The sequence below is a fragment of the Anabrus simplex genome, chromosome 2, assembly GCF_040414725.1.
Source record: "Anabrus simplex isolate iqAnaSimp1 chromosome 2, ASM4041472v1, whole genome shotgun sequence".
NCBI lineage: Eukaryota > Metazoa > Arthropoda > Insecta > Orthoptera > Tettigoniidae > Anabrus > Anabrus simplex.
Window position 1 is genome coordinate 1,143,996,593 of NC_090266.1, and position 23,100 is coordinate 1,144,019,692.

The 23,100-nt window shown below is 38.4% G+C and overlaps 1 protein-coding gene across 1 annotated transcript in view; it reads left to right on the top strand.

The window, feature by feature from the left end:
- Positions 1-23,100, top strand: part of rdgBbeta (cytoplasmic phosphatidylinositol transfer protein 1) — a 185,692-nt gene that overhangs the window by 134,648 nt on the left and 27,944 nt on the right. The window contains exons 6-7 of the mRNA XM_067139742.2: positions 435-533; positions 18,392-18,547. Coding sequence (XP_066995843.1) covers positions 435-533; positions 18,392-18,547 — 255 coding nt within the window. The remainder of the gene's footprint in view (positions 1-434; positions 534-18,391; positions 18,548-23,100) is intronic.

The window sequence follows — 23,100 nt, forward strand, 5'->3', positions numbered from 1 at the left end:
GTATGGTATATGGGTGCCATCCTCATCCAGGTTATGATTGCTAAGTTCATTAATGGCGAGTGTTGCTGACATGCAAATATTCAATAATCCATCAGCAACAGGTAGCTAATTTATTATAAAAATATTGTTATGCATTGTAAAAGAATATCTTGAAGTGATGCAACAAAACAGATTTCATTTTCATAACAACGTGAACAATTTAAAATACCTATTTTTACTGAAACACTGGAAAAATTACCTCTCAGTGTGTAGAAACCTGCCCACCTTGAACTAGTGAGTGGTTTAATGTATACATAATCTTGGAGACTATGAAAAAGTCTTGAGTGTGTAAGGGCTCTTGTTTGTCTCCAACTTGGTTATTTCAGCCCGTTGAGTGCTAAAATTACCTCTGATTTTCTCAGCAATGATTACAGTATTTATTCTTATTTTTCTAGTGTCTTGACCTAAGCCCGGAGCTCCTCAATGAAAGGATTGTCGATTACATTGATATTGCATATGATGAAGTCAGTCCAAAACATTACAAGGAAGAAGAAGTAAGTATTATTATTATTATTATTATTATTATTATTATTATTATTATTATTATTGTTGTTGTTGTTGTTGTTGTTGTTGTTGTTGTTGTTGTTGTTGTTGTTGTTGTTGTTGTTGTTGTTGTTGTTACTATTATCAGGGGAATATTTCACTGATTAGATATGTATAACTATAAATTTAATCCCTTAAGCATATCAAAAGTTCAGTGCACTGATAAACACCACCTCAATACCTTTCCTTGTAAGCATGGAGTTTTTGGTTGAGCCTGAGTTCATTTTGTTGAATGAAACATTTCAGAATCAGGGTGAATATCAGTCAGTGTTACCATATATTATATCAAACTTGATTGCATATGAATTCATTCTTTTCTTAGAAAATGAGAAAGAAAGGTGGAATGGAGATACATCCTTTCAAAAGCAGGTAGTTGGCTAGGATTCAGGATATACAGGATAGTATTATGATCCATGAGTATTTTGCTGGTTTACAATATACAGTAAATTATGTAGTAAAGAAATATTTAATGATACAAGATTTTGTGGACATCATTATAGGGCAGGGCCTCTCAAGGTGCATGCACCAGTGCACACCTGCCAACTTTCCCGATTTAGGCGGGAGACTCCCAGTTTTCAACAGTTTTTCCCGCCTCCCAGTTATTCTATTATTTTTCCTGATTTTAGCTTATTTTTTGGTGAACTTCAAACATTTGTCTTCAAATCTCATCATTTCAGCTTTTTTACGTTAGTGGCCGGGAGTCCTTCATTCATTGGCCGCTTTTAAACGAAAAATCTACGTTTATTAATGCGAGAAATGTGCACGAATGTGCGATGTTTATTGCAACCTGTATATCGCGACGCGTATATTGATCGTCAATCTCTCGTTCTCGCGTGCTATGTTTGTGTTCGTTCACATCAGTCTAGTCGATTCTAGAGACTAGTTGCTAGATATGGAGTGTTTTTTTAGTAATTTAGTGACAGGATTTCAATGATAACAACTAGTGACTTTTCTAGAGATTTTTGGAGACAGTTTTGGCTAATTTTAATTGATCTCAATATAAATAAAATAAGTGTCTGTACATTGCTCAGAATTTAAAAAGAATGATATTTCTCTACCGTTCGTGACGACAGTAACAAGGATAAATGCACGTCTTAATTTTCCGTAATGTCTGTATGTACACTTATCACGAGAAAACGGCTGAAGAGAATTTAATGAAAATCGGTATATGAAGTCGGGGAATAAGTCGCTACAATCTAGGCTATAAATAATTGTGTTCACACTGAGTGAAATGGTAGTTTAAGGGAAGGCCTAAAATTTAATTATCACATAATTGTTATTATTGGCCCTATCAATAAATACTACATAATTAAAGTTATATATTATTGAATTTCCTATCATTTATGTCATACATTTTTACTGTACCAGCTATGATAACAGAGATTTTCACGAATTTCGATTTTTGTTGCTAAGTCCACATCAGCACCGAGGTACGAGAAAATGGGTGAACAGAATTTAATGAAAATCGGTATCTAAAGTCCGGGAATAAGGAACCACAGTCTACACTATAAATAATTTTATTCACCCTGTTTGAAATGGTAGTTTAGGGGAAGGTGTCAAATTTTATTTTTAATTAACGTATCTAATTGGTCATATCGAAAAGTACTACAAAAGAAAAGTTATAGAAAGTACAATTTCTGATTATTTATGTCTTACTCAGTTTTACCGTACCGACTGTCCAGCTCTGTGGCTAAATGGTTAGCGTGCTGGCCTTTAGTCATTGGGGGCCCGGGTTCGATTCCCGGCAGGATCAGGAATTTTAACCATCATTGGTTCATTTCTCTGGCACGGGGGCTGGGTGTGTGTGTCGTCTTCATCATCATTTCATCCTCATCACGACGCGTAGGTTGCCTGCGAGCATCAAATCAAAAGACCTGCACCTGGCGAGCCGAACATATCCTTGGACACTCCCAGCACGAAAAGCCATACGCCATTTCATTTCACCGTACTGACTATAATAATATTGTGAAGATGATTATAAGAATGAGAAAAAAAGTCATGAAGGAACGATCACTTGAATAATAACACAAGAGGGAGTCATAAAAGAAAGGAGGGCTCACTTTACATTAGATGCTCTAATATCACAGAGTCGGAAGAAAACTAAATGTGAAGGCCTGCAATATAGACAGCTCATAAAATTGATCAACAGTAGTATTACATTGACCATTGTTTGTTGTGATATGCTTTGTGTATTCTGCTGCCATTTATCTCCGATAGATGGGACTACTGCTGCGTACCTAGTATAACAGCCTGCCTGAATATTGGCGGGAAGTAGCTGGGGAGTTAGATCTCCCTCTTCTTTAGCATGCCATTCCTCTGGTCATACATTTTCTGATACTACTGGTACGTTACACACTGGATCATCATAGTATTCCAGCTATTCGATCCCTACTCTGAGGCAGTGATTGGAATGAGCAGTGTGCACACTTAAATTGAATAACCATGAACCTACTACTCTGGCATAGCAGGGTGAGAGGTGATACTCCCACGTGGCACGTTCCAGATTTCAGATAGGGGAGTTCTAATTGGCTTGCTGGCGGACTTGAGCAAAATAAAATAGCCCTTGCGGACCAAACACACACCCCTCTGTGGGTGGGAGACTCAGCGAAGAATACACCCACGGTATCCCCTGTCGTAAGAGGCGACCTAGGGATGTTTGAATTAGAACCATGAGACTACTTATAATTAGTACCACCACGTGGGGAACACCATGGGTCACTTTTACTTGCGCGTAGTACCACTATGTTAGATACACAATAGGTTTGTGATTAGTAGCGACAGTGTGTGAATCAGGGCGAGTTTTACAGTACCTGTGATTAGTACCACTGTATGAGTGACACCATGGGTCTGCCATAGTAATACCATAGTAATCCATAGTAATACCTCCTGGAGGCAAGTCTGTGCAGGTCTGTCCAGAAGTCTGCGCATGTATGGGGCCCTTTAGATTGACACTGTAGTACTTTTCTTTAAAAGTGAGAAAATGTGCTGTTTTTAATTTTATTGAATATTTCATATGACGGCATTACTTGTAACCGTGACATTCGTACTGACGTCATTGTAATGACCTACGTTGACTTCAGTTGGGAGAACTATAAGGATAGTCTTTCTGAGAATTCAGTAGCGAAGCATGGGCACAACAGCTAGTTATTTGATACAAATAGCATTCTGCTTCTCATAATCGTGTGGGCACTTGATGCAATATATTAATCTGTGCATTTGCTAAGTAATGGCATTTTAGTGCATGACTTATTCACACGTGTGGAGCATGAGTTCATGCTATTTTCGGATGGCTTATCAGAGACCAATCATCTCACTCACATACTTCCTGTGAGGTAATAGAGATGTGTAATTTTTAGCCTTGTAGTCTCTTTATAGTGACAGTCGGGCTTTGAGTTATAAATATATCATAGTACTGTATTGCGGAAGACATGTAGAATAAGCAGTTTTAACCAATTGAATCTCCTGATTTCTCCTGATTATTCCTGATTTTCATATCAAAATCTCCTGCTTTTTGGTTTTGTAAAGTTGGCCGGTATGACCAGTTCATAGTATAGATAAGAAATGTGTTTTTCCACCAATCAGTACACAATTTATTTTAAATAGATTAAACTAGTACAGGGTTCGGCTGTTAACAGCCATCATCAGCTAGTACATGATTTGTTTCCAGCCATTAGACAATTCACAAGTTACTATTGTATTAGACATCTGGATGTCTAATGGGGGATGGAAATGTATACAGTAGCATGAAATTAAAGTATCTGTAGTCAAGGTAAAAAGTTACAATAAGTTAGAACATGAGTATGTAGAACATATTAAAACATATGGGCCACAATATAAAGCACTTAAGTTTTAACACATTAAAATTTGGTATGTATAGGTAGACACTTGTTAAAATTTTTCAGTTCATGTTACATAGATTCCATTCTTCTATCTTCTGTGTGGTTCCTTTGCTTCTGTGTTATGTTGATTTTAGCTGTGTGAGGTAATCTTCGAGAATGTTCTGAAGCTGGTATGCGTCATATTGATATGGACCTTTGTCATGAAGAAATTTTATTGTGTTATATATTCCAACTTGTGATGTACTCTAGTGAGTTTTAATATAGTAAACTGCAGGTCTTGAGTTTGAATTTAGAAGCAGTTGGTGGCAGCACCTCTCTCGTCTATGTTCGTTTGTGGTTGTGGTCTGTAAAGATAAGCTAATATAAGTATACCGGTGGTGTGTGTATGAAGGAATGCCTGGTGTGTGTATGGAAAGAGTACTTACTATAGTTGTTGTGGAGGTCTTGTGCCATTGTGTCTGAAGGCTTGTTGTGTTCTACTGCGAGTGCGTCTGGGGCTCATATTAGCTATGGAGGGGGATGTAGGTGGAGGGGAAGAAGGAGTGGCCATTGGGGAAGTAGGGGCGGGGTTGGGCTTGTGATTCGTTGGTTTTTTTTTTTTTTTTTGCTAGGGGCTTTACGTCGCGCCGACACAGATAGGTCTTATGGCGACGATGGGATAGGAAAGGCCTAGGAGTTGGAAGGAAGCGGCCGTGGCCTTCATTAAGGTACAGCCCCAGCATTTGCCTGGTGTGAAAATGGGAAACCACGGAAAACCATTTTCAGGGCTGCCGATAGTGGGATTCGAACCTACTATCTCCCGGATGCAAGCTCACAGCCGCGCGCCTCTACGCGCACGGCCAACTCGCCCGGTCGTTGGTTTGTTGGAGCGTGTGTTTACTATTTTGAGGTAATCATTCTTTAATGCCGGAATGGCTTTATCAAAAATGATGCTGGTTTTCTCTGTAATATCATTAATGTTATGATTGGGGTTAGCGTATTGGTCCAAAGAAATGTAGAAATCTTCGGTTATGTTGAGCAGGGGGCCCTTGGAGTTTATGTTTAGTATTGTCATGTCGTTATTGATGTCTGTGAAACTATGCTTGGATTCTTCTACATGTTGGCCTGTTGATGAGAAATGGTTATGTTTTACTGCATTTATATGTTCATTGTAGCGGATGGTGAAGTTTCTGCCTGTACGTCCAATGTAACTTGTGTCACAGTTGTTACATTTGATACGGTAGACACCTGATTGGTTGTATTTATTGTTATTATTGACTGTTTTAGTGTTACGTATAATGTTGGTACTATTGTGTGTGGTTTTGAATGCTATTTTCATGTTGTGCTTCTTGAAAATATTAGTTATGGTTAGAGGCATTAATTTTTCGCATTAATTTTTGAACGATTTTGCGACAAGGTTACTAATTTTCGCGTTATTTCGCGAAATAGATATTGCCGTATTGCTTTAATTTCGCTTTAATGAAATTCTAAAATTAATATTTAAAGGTTTCATTATTGTGGTTCTGAATTATTTATATGAATGGTAGATGTATAAATTACTAAGAGCCAAGTCCGTTTTCCCTTCCAAAGATTGTTTGCTGCTTGCTAGTACTTCATTTGAGCAACGGGGGACGTACGAGGTATTGTTTCCTTAGTTGGTTAGCTGTGGAAAGGTCCCCAGATCCTAACCAATAGAAAAAAGAAAAATCTTTATCAGAAAGAGGTCTTAGAAAACCTAGTCTTACTATCACTGATCGTTGATTGTGGAGGTTTAATTGATAGACTGTAAATGCCTGGTACATAATTTTGAAGCCATTTCCGGACTGCAGGGTCGTCAACCTTCTCCAGCGGGATGTTGGCTTTGAGTAGCATCGCTGTTGTTTCGTGACTAAATTCTATTTTTTTCACTCTTAGTTTTCTTTTGCATATCTAATGAGGGTTCTATTGTTGCCTGCTGTTTCACTGTTGGAGTGCTAAATTTACGTCCTGAATGTTCCTTATTTTTAAAACAATGTTTTGAGACGGTATCTTTTTCTCCCACTCGATACGAACATTACAAAATTTACACATTAAAATATTGCTTTCCGAAACGTATAAACCTTCACTCGCAAACTGTTTAGCTCTGCTTTGCACCGTAACACTTGTCGAGCGACCCATCTTCGCTGCTGTCTGTGATCACTTTCTTCATTTTACCTGACCACGAACCCGAAATACACCAGTCAATTTTGCTGCTTGTAGACGTCATGCCGTGAGGAGACAGACTGGGGTGGGATTACCAGCCACCACAAGAACAACATTCCAAACATTTCGTTTGGCAAGAAGCATGGAGCCAACCCCTTTTCTTTGATACCATGTCTTAAAGAGATTTTCCAGAACATTCATGATAACATATTTCTTTCCTGTTGATGAATCCTTGTTTGCTCTTCCTTTTCTTCTCATACATAATCTTGGAACAGAATGTCAAGTTCGTTATTCACTACAGATTTCGCTGTAATATCGCGCTTATCGCGAAATAATTGAATTTCGCTTTAGAATGGCCTAATCGCTTTAATTCGCGAACATAATATCCATATTTTCTTAACCAGAAACATATGATTCCTAAAGATATCGCAAAATCACTTCAAAATATTTTTTGTCGCGTTTATCGTTAATGCGAAAAATCATGCCTCTAGTTATGGTATATATATATGGGTGTTGTTAAAGGTAAATAGGGCTTAGTCTTTTTTGGGTTTGGCTGTTTTAGCTAATTTAGTTTTAAGTTGTGATTTTATTTTGTGAATGATTTTGTTGACCATTTCTTTGCTGTATCCATTATGTTTAGCTATGTCGTGGATTAATTTCAATTCATTGTTTAGGTCTTCTGTTGTCATTGGGATGTTAAAAGCTCTATAAATCATACTATAATAGGCTGCTCTTTTTTGTGTATTGGGATGAATGGAGTCATTTTTTATGGTATTTGAGGTGTGTGTGGATTTCCTGTAGATATTGTAAGATAAGTGGTTGTCGTGTCTGGTTATTGTTAAGTCTAATTTAGTGTACGGTTATTTTCGGTTTCTTTGGTGAATTTAATTTGGGGATCTAGAGTGTTAAGTTTGTCTAGTATAGCTTGTGCATCAGTGGATCTATTATCTAAAATTACGAAGATATCGTCAACAAATCTGCACCAAAACTGTATATTATCTATTTCTTTGATTGACGTGTGTTCTAAGTAATCTATATATATTTCTGCTAATATTCCGGAGGCAGGAGACCCCATAGGTAGGCCTTGTTGCTGATAAATGGTATCGTGAAATCTGAAATAGTTATTGTTTATGGCAAATTCAAGTAAGTTTATGAATTTGTTTATTTCTAAGATGCTCAAGTTGCTATTGTTTTTTAGGTTAGATTCTATTATTTTGATTGTTTGTTTAACAGGAATGTTAGGGTACATATTTATTATGTCAAAAGAAGCAAGGGTTCGATCTTGAGCTCTTTAGTTTTGTTGCAAAAATCTATTGAGTTTAGTATTGTTTTGTTTGCTAAAAATGAATAGTGCTTCTTTAAAATTTTTTGGATGAATTGCGATAATTTGTAGGTTGGACTGGCTCTATAGTTTATAATTGGTCTCATAGGTATGTCTTCTTTATGTATTTTTGGGTAGGCTTTCGCGGACGGTAATTGGGGGTTCATTGTTATGAGTTTAGCAGATTCAGTTTCGGTGAGAAGAAAGTGTGTGTTTTTGAGTAAAATTTTTAAATTCCTTTGTATGTTATTGGTTGGATCTCGGCGTTTAATAGAAAAGGTATTGTCTTGGAAACATTTTTTAGTCTTTGTTATGTATTCATTTTTATCCATAATGACCGTAGTGTTGCCTTTGTCGGCCTTCGTTATTAGTAGATTGTTCTGTTTTATTTTATTTTTAAGTTTGTTTAAGTTATATATATAACACAATAAAACTTCTTCATGACGAAGGTCCATATCAATATGACGAATACCAGCTTCAGAACATTCTCGAAGATTACCTCACACAGCTAAAATCAACATAACATAGAAGCAAAGGAACCACACAGAAGATAGAAGAATGGAATCTATGTAACATGAACTGAAAAATTTTAACAAGTGTCTACCTATACATACCAAATTTTAATGTGTTAAAACTTTTTAAGTGTTTTATATTGTGGCCCATATGTTTTAATATGTTCTACATACTCATGTTCTAACTTATTGTAACTTTTTACCTTGACTACAGATATTTTAATTTCACGCTACTGTATACATTTCCATCTCCCATTAGACATCCGGATGTCTAATACAATAACAACTTGTGAATTGTCTAATGGCTGGAAACAAATCATGTACTAGCTGATGATGGCCGTTAACAGCCGAAACCGGTACTAGTTTAATCTATTTAAAATAAATTGTGTATTGATTGGTGGAAAAACACATTTCTTATCTATACTTTGAATCTGTCAATACGGAAAATGAAATTTATAAATAATAACAATGACCAGTTTCATTGCGCTGTGCACGGTGCAGAAGACAACTTTGCTTGGTTGACCAGAGTGCAGACCCCCACTCTTCGATTTTGAGCAATAGCGCTGTCTCTCTCTTTCCCCACGCCTGTCTCACTCGCTCCGCCTGTCTCCCTCTTACTTGCTTACTCCGTAGCGCTCCAAATCCGAGTTGAGTGGGACCGATGCACTGGGCACTGGAACTCTGCGCCTCAATTAACACGCGTGAGATTTTGGGCATTTGAGAGGCCTTGTTATAGGGTAATAAAATGTAATGGCATATTAGTACTATCCAGTGACTTGAGTTTTGCTATACAGTAGAATAAGAATTTATTATATTAATAAAAACCACCTTTCCAATACAATATATTGGGATTCATAACTTGCAATACAGTAGAATCTCGATATCTCGAATCATCTCAGGAGCTATATATTATTTCGAGTTATCGAAATTTCGAGATATAGAGAATTCTTGGTATTGAGCATGTACAACTGAATCATCATATATATCTGCAAGTTGATACAATATTTTTTAACTGAGTAAAAATGCACTCAAATTATTTTATCATTTTAATTACCACACTTGTTATAGCAACTCTTTGAAGACACATTACCTACGGTAGAGGAACATGAAATATACCTCTGTTAACATCTGTTGGTTTCTTCTGTTTTCTTACAACAGTAGTTATTGTTGTGAAAAAACTGTAATTTACATTCAGCTGTCTGTTAATAGGATCAAAGAACACTCACTGGATTTATCGCTTTTACATTAGATGGCTCATGCAGCTTCAAATGCCTACGGTCACCCCGCCAGGGCTGGACAGATGTGAATATACAGAGGTCGGCTGGTAGTATGTCAAGGAATAACAACACACAAACATTTGATGTTGTATTGCACAGTTTTTTTGTCGTACAACATTCGAGCTACAGAATATTTTCATCTTCTGGGGAGGAAACTTCTGCTTCGAGAAATAGAGAAATTCATATTATCAAATTTTGTGTAATAGAGAAATAAATACACAGGAAGAATGGGACAGATGGCCAGGAAATTGAAGTTACTTCAAAATACTGAAAATTTGAGTCATGGAGGTTCGAGATATCGAGGTTCGACTGTATTTCCACCTATTGAAGGAATAACTCTTGTGTTTGTTCCTTCAGGGGTAAGAAAGACAAAGAATATCTGAAAGGTAGTGGAGTAGGGATTCAAGCATAAATTTAACATTAACACAGTTGCGTTCGGGAGGTACTGTTTTCGAACCCCAGTCGGCAACCTTGAAAATGGTCTTCCGTGGTTTCTCATTTTCACATCAAGTAAATGCTGTACCGTAGTTGAGGCCACGGCCACTTCCTTCCCACTCCTAGCCCTTTCTTATCCCAATGTCACCATAAGACCTATCTTTGTCGGTGCGATGTAAAGCAACTTGTAAAGAAAAAATGACAAATGATGTTAATAATTGTGAGGATACTGTTATTCTTGTGCTTACTACTGTGAAAAACCTTGTGTAGAAGACTAAACAAAGTTAAAGTATGAGGGTAATCCCAAAAATAAGGTGTCCTTTTTTTTTATAAATACAGAACTCTGTTCGTGTGACTGTTGGTCAAAATATTGTGAAGAGTGTTTCCCGCGCTCGCGTATAAACATGCGCACGCCACGCTGAGGCACTCAGTCTTGGCTTGGCAGCCGTTGAGAATGGGGCTCCCATTTGATGTTACCGCGAAGTGCATGCAGTTATTCGTTTTTTTAACGCAAAAGGTACTGAGCCGATTGAAATCCATCGCCAATTGACGAACAAAGGATTGGGAGACCATCAATTTCCGTCGAGACAGTCTTAAAGGTTGAGCAAATCGTGCGTGAAAATCGGCGGATCACCCTGGATGATCTCTGCACTTTGGTTCATGAGGTTTCCCGAAGCGCCGCTCACAGAAATTTAACGGAAATGTTGAAATACCGGAAGGTGTGCGCAAGATGGGTGCCACGCATGCTGACTGAAGACCACACTTACTGAACAGCATGGTGGCGAGCTGGTGTGACATGGGCATACAAACTGTCACAGCGTCTACAAAAATGCATCGACCGAAATGGTGATTATGTATAAAAATAGCTAAATATTCAAGCTGTAAAATGATGTAAACAATTGTAGAAATAAACTGGTCTATGTATTTATTTAAAAAAATAGGAGACCTTATTTTTGGGATTACCTTTGTATTATTTTGAAGCATCTGCATCTGTCTCATCTTTAGTGACAATGCCCACCTGGTGGCCACGATCATTAAAGCGTCAAGTCTATATAGTCGTATTACAATATTTGAAATTAAGAGGGTTCCTCCTATTCAATACAAAGATGTTTATTAACGTGAAAGAATCGCATATTGTTCACGTGCGGTACTAGTTTCGGCATCAAATATGTGCCATCATCAGCCACAAAGTCAAATCGGGCAAACACAATGAAACCTTAAAACAACTTTAAACACACTATAACACCTGCATGGATGAATATGAAATATGACTTTAAAACAACTTTGAAAACACACTATAACACTTGCACAGATGAATATAAAATAAAATATGGTACATGATGAAGTTGCATTTCATTTTAAAATCCGTTAAAATGATGACTCCGTTGTTGTATACCCATGACGGTTTGTCCAGCTTGTATATATATCTTCAGTTTTCTAAAACTGTTAAATTATGCTGCGGAGTTTAATGTCATATGAAGTTGACACTATATGTGTTCTGTAGTTTGGTTCCGAAAAATAAACGTAAACATGAACTTGGTTAGATCCAAAGGATTACCCACTTCAATATGGGTTAAGGAACCTTGAGCAGCCTGAGTGATCGGCGGACGGAGTTTAACCCATATTGAAGTGGGAATTAATCCTTTGGACCTAACCAAGTTCATGTTTACGTTTATTTTTCAGAACCAAACTGCAGAACACATATAGTGTCAACTTCATATGACATTAAACTCCGCAGCATAATTTAACAGTTTTAGAAATCTAAAGATATATACAAGCTGGACAAACCATCATGGGTATACAACAACGGAGTCATCATTTTAACGGATTTTAAAATGAAATGCAACTTCATCATGTACCATATTTTATTTTATATTCATCTGTGCAAGTGTTATAGTGTGTTTTTAAAGTTGTTTTAAAGTCATATTTCATATTCATCCATGCAGGTGTTATAGTGTGTTTAAAGTTGTTGTAAGGTTTTATTGTGTTTGCCCGATTTGATTTTGTGGCTGATGATGGCACATATTTGATGCCGAAACTAGTACCGCGTGTGAACGATATGTGATTCTTTCACGTTAATAAACATCTTTGTATTGAATAGGAGGAACCCTCTTAATTTCAAATATTGTAATCCCACTTCAATACGGATCATGAAATTTCTAAATATTAATAACTATATAGTCGTGTCGCTGAGGTTAGCTGGTTCAAGTCCCGTTTGTGGAAGATATTTTCACCATCAGAATGTTGGCCAGCATGGTAGGAGAGGTGTTGGTATACAATTTCTAATCACTAGATTGTGTGCCAAAAGCCTGGATACAATTCTAAACCTCTCTGCTGTGTTCATGTGGGGTGAGGAATATAATAGGTTTGTTCCAACAAGAACGGGAACAGTTTGCAAACTGCCTGATGCATGCGCAGTAAGGAAAGAGCGTTCCAACAGACTTCAAATGCAGACTCGGAGTCGGTTGTTCCAACAGACTATGGACCGTTCCAGAACAAGTACTGTTCTTCAGAGACATGCGCAGTACGCCAAAATAAGTGTGAGCTGTGCATTGTGGTCCATAGCTGTCACTTGGTGAAGCGTGAACAGCTGATCGGTATCATCTGGCGCGAGCAGACGACACGTTACACGTACAATTAAATAGAAGTAGGGCGTTGTTATACAATTTAAAAAGCCATAGTTGACTACACACTAATAAAGTAAGAGGCACGAGATAAAAACAAGAATGATGTATGACGATTTTGAAGGCGGTTTCTTGAGCCACTAGCTCACTGGGACATTCTATAACAAATAAATAAATAAAATAAGTAAATTCTGATGATGATCTTATGAACTCGGACTCCAGTGAAGATGATCTAGGTGTATATTACAATATCCCAAAAGCGAAAAATGAAGATTATTTAGGCAAGTTATTATAATTTTTTTTTTTTTTTTTTACTTGTTTGCAATTATGTTTAAATGATATTTATTTTCACTACATGTATGAGTAACTCTTAATTTAGTAACCAAAATTATCTTTCTCGCTCTCCGCCTATAGAAGAAACAGTACCTCGCCATGACAATGAAACGTTCAAGGAGCATTTTCGCGTCAGTAGGGAGATAATGGAAAATATTGCAGAACGGTATGAAGGAAGTGACCAGTACGAACATCAGTCTGGCCAATATGGAAAACTTTCTGCACTGAGTCAGGTTTGTCTGCAGCTGCTGCAATAATAATAATAATAATAATAATAATAATAATAATAATAATGACCCCCATGGTACTATAGCCCTTGAAGAGCGTTGGCCTGCCAAGCGACCACTGCTCAGCCCGTAGGCCTGCAGATTACGAGGTGCCATGTGGTCGGCACGACGAATCCTCTCGGCCGTTATTCTTGGCTTTTTAGACCGGGGCCGCTATATCACCGTCAGATAGCTCCTCAATTCTAATCACGTAGGCTGAGTGGACATCGAACCAGCCCTCAGGTCCAGGTAAAAATCCCTGACCGGGCCGGGAATCGAACCCGGGGCCTCCGGGTAAGAGGCAGGCATGCTACCCCTACACCACGGGGCCGGCAAATAATAATGACAATAATAACAATTTTAATAATCGTTAAGTGTTGCTTTTCCAATAAAGGTTCAAATTTTCCTGTGGTTTATTGAGCATCAGACTGCAAGTTTCTGGGATGTTGCAGATCGGTTTAACATTTCTTTGAGCTCTCTACATAGAATTGTCAAACAATTGACTGTCTTCATTAGCAACTTATCTCCACAAGTGATCACTTGGCCTACAGAAGGTGAGAAAGTAAATATTGAGCAACATTTCAGGGAAAGTGGATTTCCAGGTGTCATTGGTGCCATAGGTGGCTGTCATATTGAAATTGATAAGTCTGCAAATGATCCCGACTCTTACATAAATAGAAAAGGACACTATTCCATACAGGTACATTTTATTTATCAACATATCTCTTCATAGTAAACCACTGTTATTATTAACGAATTAATGAATGCAAGCTGTTTGTGACCACAGGCAAAACATTTTGGATGTGTTTCCGAGTATTTTTTAAAATGCTATTTGTTTGGGGCGTCGGCCCATGTGGATCTTTTGCCCCTACTGGCACCATATTGTATGAACCTGTGTGTAATTGGAATGGCGGTAGTGTGGAATGTTGTGTGTGAGGAAAGGAAGATTAAGGACACCACAAAGGACGTCATTACAATTAAAAACCCTGACCCGGCCGGGAATCGGACCCGGGGCCGCTGGGTGACAGGCGGACGCGTTGCCCCCTACACCGCGGGGGCGGACTAGCAGAGTATTTAGAAGTTCACCTCTTAGCAATAATTTAGAAGAAAAAAATGTGATCAGTATTTTCTTTTAGGTGACAGTGGTTATCCTCTGAAGAGAACCTTCTACATCATTGGTTTTTACGCTGCCAGTACTCATGGTAGAATTATAAATTCACGTAATTCTGGAATAAAGTAATTATTATTTTAGAAACAGGTCCATTAGTCTATAATTTTATTAGTTGAGTCATTTTATTGCCAATTACCTTCCATTGAGTAGGCCTAACGAGTTGTTTAGCAGAGATGAACAAGAACAGCTGTTTGTTTATCCTCAAACAGGAATCTCCTGCGTAATTGTGAACGCATGCGCATTGTAGTTTTTCTTGACCGTTCACGAACCGTTCCAACAGACTGCTGTTTAGCGATGGTTCCCAACGTGTACATAACTCGCGCATGCGCTTACATCAGTTCATGAATCGATACCAAACCATACGCAAACTGCTTGTTGGAACAAACCTAATACTATTGATGGTGATGTTTCCGTCAGATGGAAATATTAAGCCTTGAGCAAACCCTTTTGTATTATTCAACGGGAGTCGCCTATATGCAAACGCTGGGTTTCACCCTCTCCCTATATCATCATCATTTTCATCATCCCGCACTCAGACGCACAAGTTGACCTTGGGCGTCAGACAGAAAGACCTGCTCCAGGCGATGCGAATATGTCCTTGGACACTCCCTGCTATTTTAATAAATCAGTGGCAGTTCCAGTCAGTGCCTCCTGTCATTCTCCTGTTATAGGTTTATGGCAAGTATTTGAAGTATTTAATTACACTGACCAGCAAAATTAATGGATCACTTGAATTTTCAAAGGAAAAAGCATGTTCAATTGTGAAACATTTGTTTTATAATTTACATTGAATTTTTTCATTAAAAATTATCTAAATAACTAAGGGTAGCAATAACAGACAGATAACATTACTTAGATACCTTTAAAAAAAATGTAAATAATGAAATGTTTCATAGGTTAACATGCCTTTTTGTTTGAAAATTCAAGTGATCCATTAAAGCGTCAAATCTATCTAGTCTTGTCGCTAAGGTTAGCTGGTTCAAATCCTGTTTGTGGAAGAAATAATTTCTTTCTTGCAAACTCCACCTAAGTTTTTTAAATAGTTTACAGGAAGAACAAAAAAACTTATTCCGCTTTTATTATATTTTATTTGTACTTCATTTTTACTTTATATAATTGGTATTGGGATGCATAAGAATAGGAAATAGTTGTAGGGATGTCCGATTTCGGGTTAGGGTCTAAATTGCATCTGAAGAATGCATTTATTTCCAAAAACCACTTAAGTCATTACACATTCAATAAAAGGAAGTATGGAGAGATGCAATATAATGGACATAATGCACACTACAGTACATTCCGACGTGGCAAATAATCATTCCCATTTTCACACCAGCCAAATGCTGGGGCTGTACCTTAATTAAGGCCACGGCGACTTCTTCCAACTCCTAGGCCTTTCCTATCCCATCGTCGCCATAAGACCTATCTGTGACGGTGCTACGTAAAGCCACTAGCAAAAAAGAAAGAGAAAAGAATTACTCGTTTGCCTGATTAAGATGGCTGCTTTTGTTGTTGATTTTTTTATTATTATTATTTATCTTTTTTTTAATGCCGGGAGTACCAGAGGTTCGGTTCACTTGGTGCAGGTCCTTCTATTTGATTCCTGTGGGCGACTTGCACTTCTGGATAGGGAATGATGATAATGATGATGATTAAGTATGGAGAGGGTGAAACTTAATGATGGCACATAGCCTAAACCTGTCGAATAACACCAAGGGGTCTACTCAATGCTTAACATCTCCATCCGACATATTAATCACCGTCAACAATGCCGTATGCCCTCACTCCATTCTCAATTTGAACACTGCAAAGTGGTTTGAAATTAAATTCAGGCTTTTGGCACAAAATCTTCCGATTATAAATTTTATACCACCATCTCTCCTACTCTGTCGGCCAACATTCTGATGACCGGGCGAGTTGGCCATGCGATTACGGGCGCGCAGCTGTGAGCTTGCATCCAGGAGATAGTGATTTCGAACCCCACTGTCGCCAGCCCTGAAGATGGTTTTCCGTGATTTCACATTTTCACACCAAATGCTGGGGCTGTACCTTAATTAAGGCCACGGCCGTTTCCTTCCCATTCCTAGGCCTGTCACATCCTGTCATCGCCATAAGACCTATCTGTGTCAGTGCGACATAAAGCAAATAAAATAAAAAAAAACCCATTCTGATGGTCAACATTTTTCTACCAACAGGACTTGAATTGGCTAACCACCGTATCAGACCTTAATGCCTTAATGGTCATGGCCACCAGGCAGGCTAATAATAATAATTATTATTATTATTATTATTATTATTATTATTATTATTATTATTATATCGAGTAAGTTGGGTCACGAAGCTGTGAGCTTGCATTCGGGATATGGTGAGTTCGAGCCCCACTGTTGGCAGCCCTGAAGATGGTTTCCCATCTCTACCTTAAGGCTATGATTGCTTCCTTCCCAATCCTAGCCCTGTCCTATCCTATCGATGCCATAAGATCTGTTTGTGTTGGTGCAATGTAAAACAATAGCAACAAAATAATGACAATAATCATCATCTACAGTATTGCCTCTGTTACTAGATTGTAGACCTTCAGAATTTAGGCCATATATGCAGTCTTCCTACCAAGTTTGATATTCTGATTGTGCTGTTGGTTAGCTGCAAAAGCAGAATTCTACTGGGTGGTTCTAATGAGTGTTCATTTTGCTTTGGTGATGCTGTGTGCGTCAGGAACAAACTACTGCTGTGTTGTTATAAACAATGTGTACTACCTTACATAAATATATCCGTTTATCTCAGTTTCCTCTTGGCACAGGCCAGAGCAAAGTGTAGCTTCCACTTAAATCCCAGTCTCGTCCATGGCTGTGACAATATGGAAGCTGCTGGGGTATGGGTGGTACTGAGTAGTGACATTCAGAGCACAATTAGTGCTTCTGAGTGTCATGAGAGATGTTACTCATAGGGTTAGTTGTGCTTTAATAGCACTGTCTGGCACAGTGAGGAAAGCAATGGCAAACTACCTCACTCCTTGTCTTGCCTAGTACGCCTCATTTTGGTACTGCCATTGGTTTTTGTGGTTTCCCTGTAACTGCATAGCCTTTGGTGGTGCTATTTGAGGATCCCACCAGCCTCTGGGTTGATGACCTAACAGACAGACATCTCAGTTTCATGCCTGTAGAATGTACGGTCATAGTTCACAAAACTTAAAGTATCAATAATTCAATTTGCTTTACGTCGCACTCACACAGATACGGTAGTTCTTATGGCGATAATGGGATAGGAGTGTGAAGAAAGCGGCCTTGGCCTTAAGTTAGGTACCATCCTGGCATTTGTCTGAAGGAGATGTGGGAAACCACGGAGTACCACTATGAGGGTGGGTGAGGTGGGAATCAAACCCCCTTCTACTCATTTGACTTCCATAGGCTGAATGGACCCCGTTCCAGTCCTAGTGCCAGAGGCAGAGCTGGGAATCAAGCCTGAGCCTCCAGGACTGGCAGTAACCACTACACCTCAGAGGTGGACAAAACTTTTCAAATGTTTTGACTTTTTGTGCAAATAACATTCTTTGCTATCCCTTACATTTTTGGAACATGCTCTTGCATCATGTGTATTTAGGCCAGGATTCCTTGTACCTCAAAGATGCTTTAGACCACATCTATGCTTATGTACGTAAACCTGTTCAAATCTTCATATTGTCCTAATTAGTCTTTCAACAGTTGTCTTATGCTCAATTTGCTGTATGTATTGCTTATGTTTCTCTTTGCTAAAAGGTATGTGTAATATTCATCATGTGTTGAAATTACTGTATCTGTTTCTTACTTGAGGGTTGGACTCCTTTATTATAGGTTATCTATTAATTCTTTGCTCTCTGTTCTTTTCTCTCTCTTTTCAGGATGTGAGGTATTTTCAGTCAACAAAAACTAATCGAGGACCATTAGTTGAAGGATGGAGGGATACTACCACACCTATAATGTGCTCATATAAAATGGTTCAAGTATCTTTTGAGGTATGGGGTCTGCAGACAAAAGCAGAAGAAATGATACAGAAGGTAATTACTTGAGTAAAAATAGTCAAATTATTTTATTTGCAAGAACTCCTGTTCTAGCTCTTTACCAACCATTCCATAGCTGTAAATGTTCAGAGCTGAAAGTACTAGGATACTGAAATCAAGAAATTTCATCCTGGGCAGTGATGTCCAATCTACTGAATTTGTAGTGGATATATGTTTTTAGCAAATTTCCAGTCTTTGTGAGTTTTCTCCTTCCATTAATTTGTTAATTTCAACATGTTTACTTAATACCAATTAGATGCTGGTCATCCCACTCATTGGCTGAATGAAAAGCATTGAGACCTTTGGATCAGAGTGTCCTGGGCTCGATTCCCAGCTGGGTTGAGGATTTTAAGTACGTCTGATTAATTCTTCTAGTTCGAGGACTGGATGTTTGTGTTTGTCCCAACACTTTCCATTTCATATTCAGACAACACACTACAATATCAACTACCACAAAAATACACAATAGTGATTACATCCCTCCATGTAGGCTTTGCGTTGGGAAGGGCATCCGGCCATAAAACAGGGCCATAGCAGTGTGTGTCATAGTTTTCACCCACAGATATGGGAAAAGCAATAGAAGAAAAATAATGAGATGCTGGCCATGCAGTCTAGGGGTAATGAGCCTGTCTCTTACGAGAAGGCCTGGGGTTGGATTCCTGACCAACTCAGGGATTTTTACCTGGATCTGAGGGCTGGTTCGAGGTCCACTCATTCTATGTAAGAACAGTTGAGGACCTGTCTGACGGTGAGATAGCGGCCGGTCAAGAAAGATGAGAATAATGACTAAGAGGATTTGTTGTGCTGACCACATGTCACTAATACATTACTGAAAATCTGTGGTAAAGACATATGCCCACCTTGTCAGTGCTATAAAAAGTTATTTAATCTATACTGGTAAAATGCCATACATGTTTAGAGAATCTCACTCATTCTCTTCATTAGCGACCAAACATTCCACCAGATAATTTTGCTGACTTGATACCTAACCTTCTCACAATATATTCTAAATAAATTATAATTAAAATACAAGAAATGACATCTGCATAAATTATTTAAAATTACATTACTCGAAATAAGTTATACAGTAATTAAAATACAAGACTTGTCATCTAAAGAAAATATTTAAAATTACATAAAAACCAAAACAATTTACATAAAGTAAGCAAGCATCCCTTTCTTCTTAAAATTCTAATGACGTCACTAAAAACAAAACCGAGCTCGATAGCTGCAGTCGCTTAAGTGCGGCCAGTATCCAGTATTCGGGAGATAGTAGGTTCGAACCCCACTGTCGGCAGCCCTGAAAATGGTTTTCTGTGGTTTCCCATTTTCACACCAGGCAAATGCTGGCCTTAATTAAGGCCACGGCCGCTTCCTTCCCACTCCCAGCCCATCCCTGTCCCATCGTCGCCATAAGACCTGTCTGTGTCGGCGCGACGTAAAGCAGCTAGCAAAAAAAAAACTAAAAACAAAGTGACCCTCTACAATTTAAAGGTTTTATTTCAGCCCTTCTGTTTGAAAATCCCCCCTGAATGGCTATTCTGTTTCTGGTCGTGTGTGATTTAGTTTTCTGTTACACTATAAAACGAAGACAAAAGAACCCTAATGGTTAAAATAATAAGTTCAACCACATGTCATCTTGTAATCTGCAGGCCTTCAAGCTGAGCAGCAGTTTCTCGATAGGTCAAGGCTCATCACGGCTATACTGCCATGGGGTTTGGATTTTTTCTGTGCAGTCATTGAAGATTTGGAGTTTGCCTATGCCCTTTTGTGTTCCATTGTTTGGCCTTGCGTCTTCTCTCTTGTCTTCCCGTACTGTGAGTTTTCATTGTGTTCATATATTGTTTATATCTTTATCCTAATCCATAGGTTCATAAGTTCAAAAGCACATATAATTTCATATGAAAATGAAAATCCAGAGCCTGTTTCCAGTCATTTGACTGGGTCAGGAATGGAATGAATGAAGCCCCCATCTAGCGGTGAGAATAGGAATTGTGCCAGCTGCCAAAGCCTGTTGCACTCGTCTGGGGCAATGATTAATGACTGACAGATGAAATGAAGTGATATTGGAGAATGTTGCTGGAGTGAAAGATGACAGAAAACCGGAGTGCCTGGAGAAAAACCTGTCCCGCCTCTGCTTTGTCCAGCACAAATCTCACGTGGAGTGACCGGGATTTGAATCACGGAACCCAGCGGTGAGAGGCTACCGACTGAGCCATGGAGGCTTATATATAATTTCATATAAAATGCTTAGAATTAGATAACTGACTGAATGCAAAAGACATAATCTAAAATATACCTCCTATAAAACACACATTGCTTTTATAATCTTCCAATTTTCTACTAAAGTAGTGAAAAGGAGCACACAAGTGACAAATCAAGTCATATATACTGTAGATAATAATATGATTATGGACACATAATAGGATAAACACAATGTTAGGTCACTGTGGGGAGATGACTCAAGGATGAACAAAAATAGAGCAATTGGTCTCCTTAAGACAGAATCACATTGATCATTGAACTTCTCTAAAACTGATATCTAATAAAAGATGCTCAGTCATTGTAAAACATAATCATTATCGCGTTCATCCTGACGTGCGCTATCGGTGATGCACGATTAAAAAATCTTTCCTCTTAAAAATTGCTTTGTATTTGGTATTATATTCCTTAAAAGACATCGTTTTTTTTTTATACAAACATTGTATTTCACATGAATACCCTTGTATAATGGTCAGTTTGCGTTTTATAACAGTTTTAGAGACATTTTACGCACTTTATTTTGTGTACCACCGGTGGCACGCGACGGCATTGGCTAATCATGCGGCGATCTCTTGCCGTGGCGCGCCAGTGGTGGTCCATGCAATTTCATGGTTTTTTAATCAGATACTGAAAGTGATAGTGACCTTATAAGTGTGGTACAAGAATGTGAGGAAGAACTAAGTGATGAAGAAAGGAGTGACTGCGATCCAGTACAAACGGTAGTAAGTGCTATTCAAAATGATCATATAAACAATATTTTGGAGTGAACTGCCTTGAAATCCTTGTGTGGGGAATTGACTTCTTCCGGACGGCCAGGGCTGCAGTATAATTTGGATGTAACAGATGAGGAAATCTTAGATGTAATTGTTTTACTAGTAGAAACCAACTGATATGCACGGCAGTGTGCTTAGGGTGACCAGATATTCAAAGACGAAAACCAGGACCTGATTGTAAATATGGTCTAGCAGCGAACTTGATCGCCGATTTTTCTCGTTCCTTTTAAGCGATACCAAGCGTAAAAAGCATACAACAAATCGTACATTATTACTCACTACAGCATGGTAAAACTTAAAACCCGTCTGATTTTAAAATGCTATAAGGAGGAAGTATTGTGTTCCAGTAACAATAATTACCAAATTTTATTGACTTACTAACCTATTATGCTATTACATTTGTTTACATTACAACACACAGTGTGTGTTACATTAACACGTTGCAGTGTGAAGTCACTGTGACAAGCTCTGGTACTTTTCACTTGAATGAATTGTCTTCAACAACTTTAAAACTCTACACAGTTATAATCCAAGTTGCACCTAGTGACTACCATGTGTTTTACATTTTCAAGCTTTAGCCTGGATTTTTCATTTGTCCAAAGATTGCTCATTAATGAAAATACCCATTCTGTAGGAGCATTTGTAGCAGGCAAGCTTAACACAAATTCTAATATATCACTTATATTCCTGAAGCCAATATTCCTATCTTCAAAATTAGTGAATATTTCCACCCACCTCAAATGAGTTGGTGTACGAGCTGAATTCCATTCCTTTACTTTAGTAACTGTGACATATTTCCTGACATTAACAATCTCATCAAAAAGCATTGTATCACATATGTCTTTCCCAGAGTACTTACGTACAAAATCTAATGACCTTTGTACATCACTCCATTCGAACACAGAATTAAGATCTGCCCAAATTAACACACTGAGTTCAGAAAAATGAAAAGTCCACTGGTTTAAGTGTTCTAAGCAAGTGGAGTAAAATGTTTCAACATTTTTCTTGGAATGTGAAACGTTAACCAACACTAACTAGTTTAGATTGAACAACTGAGGGTACAGACACACAGTCTAGCCTGTTTGAGAGCTTTTTCCTGAGATCCTCAAGTACTTTACAAGCATCCAACATAACAACATGCTGCCCCTCTCATAACTGAATAACACTGTGAAAAATTGCTGCATGAGTATGCACAAAATTCAGCCACACCTGAGACAAGGGATCATCAAAGAACTGTTTGATTACAGTTGGACACCACCGGGCGAGTTGACCGTGCGCGTAGAGGCGCGCGGCTGTGAGCTTGCATCCGGGAGATAGTAGGTTCGAATCCCACTATCGGCAGCCCTGAAGATGGTTTTCCGTGGTTTCCCATTTTCACACCAGGCAAATGCTGGGGCTGTACCTTAATTAAGGCCACGGCCGCTTCCTTCCAACTCCTAGGCCTTTCCTATCCCATCGTCGCCATAAGACCTATCTGTGTCGGTGCGACGTAAAGCCCATAGCAAAAAAAAAAAC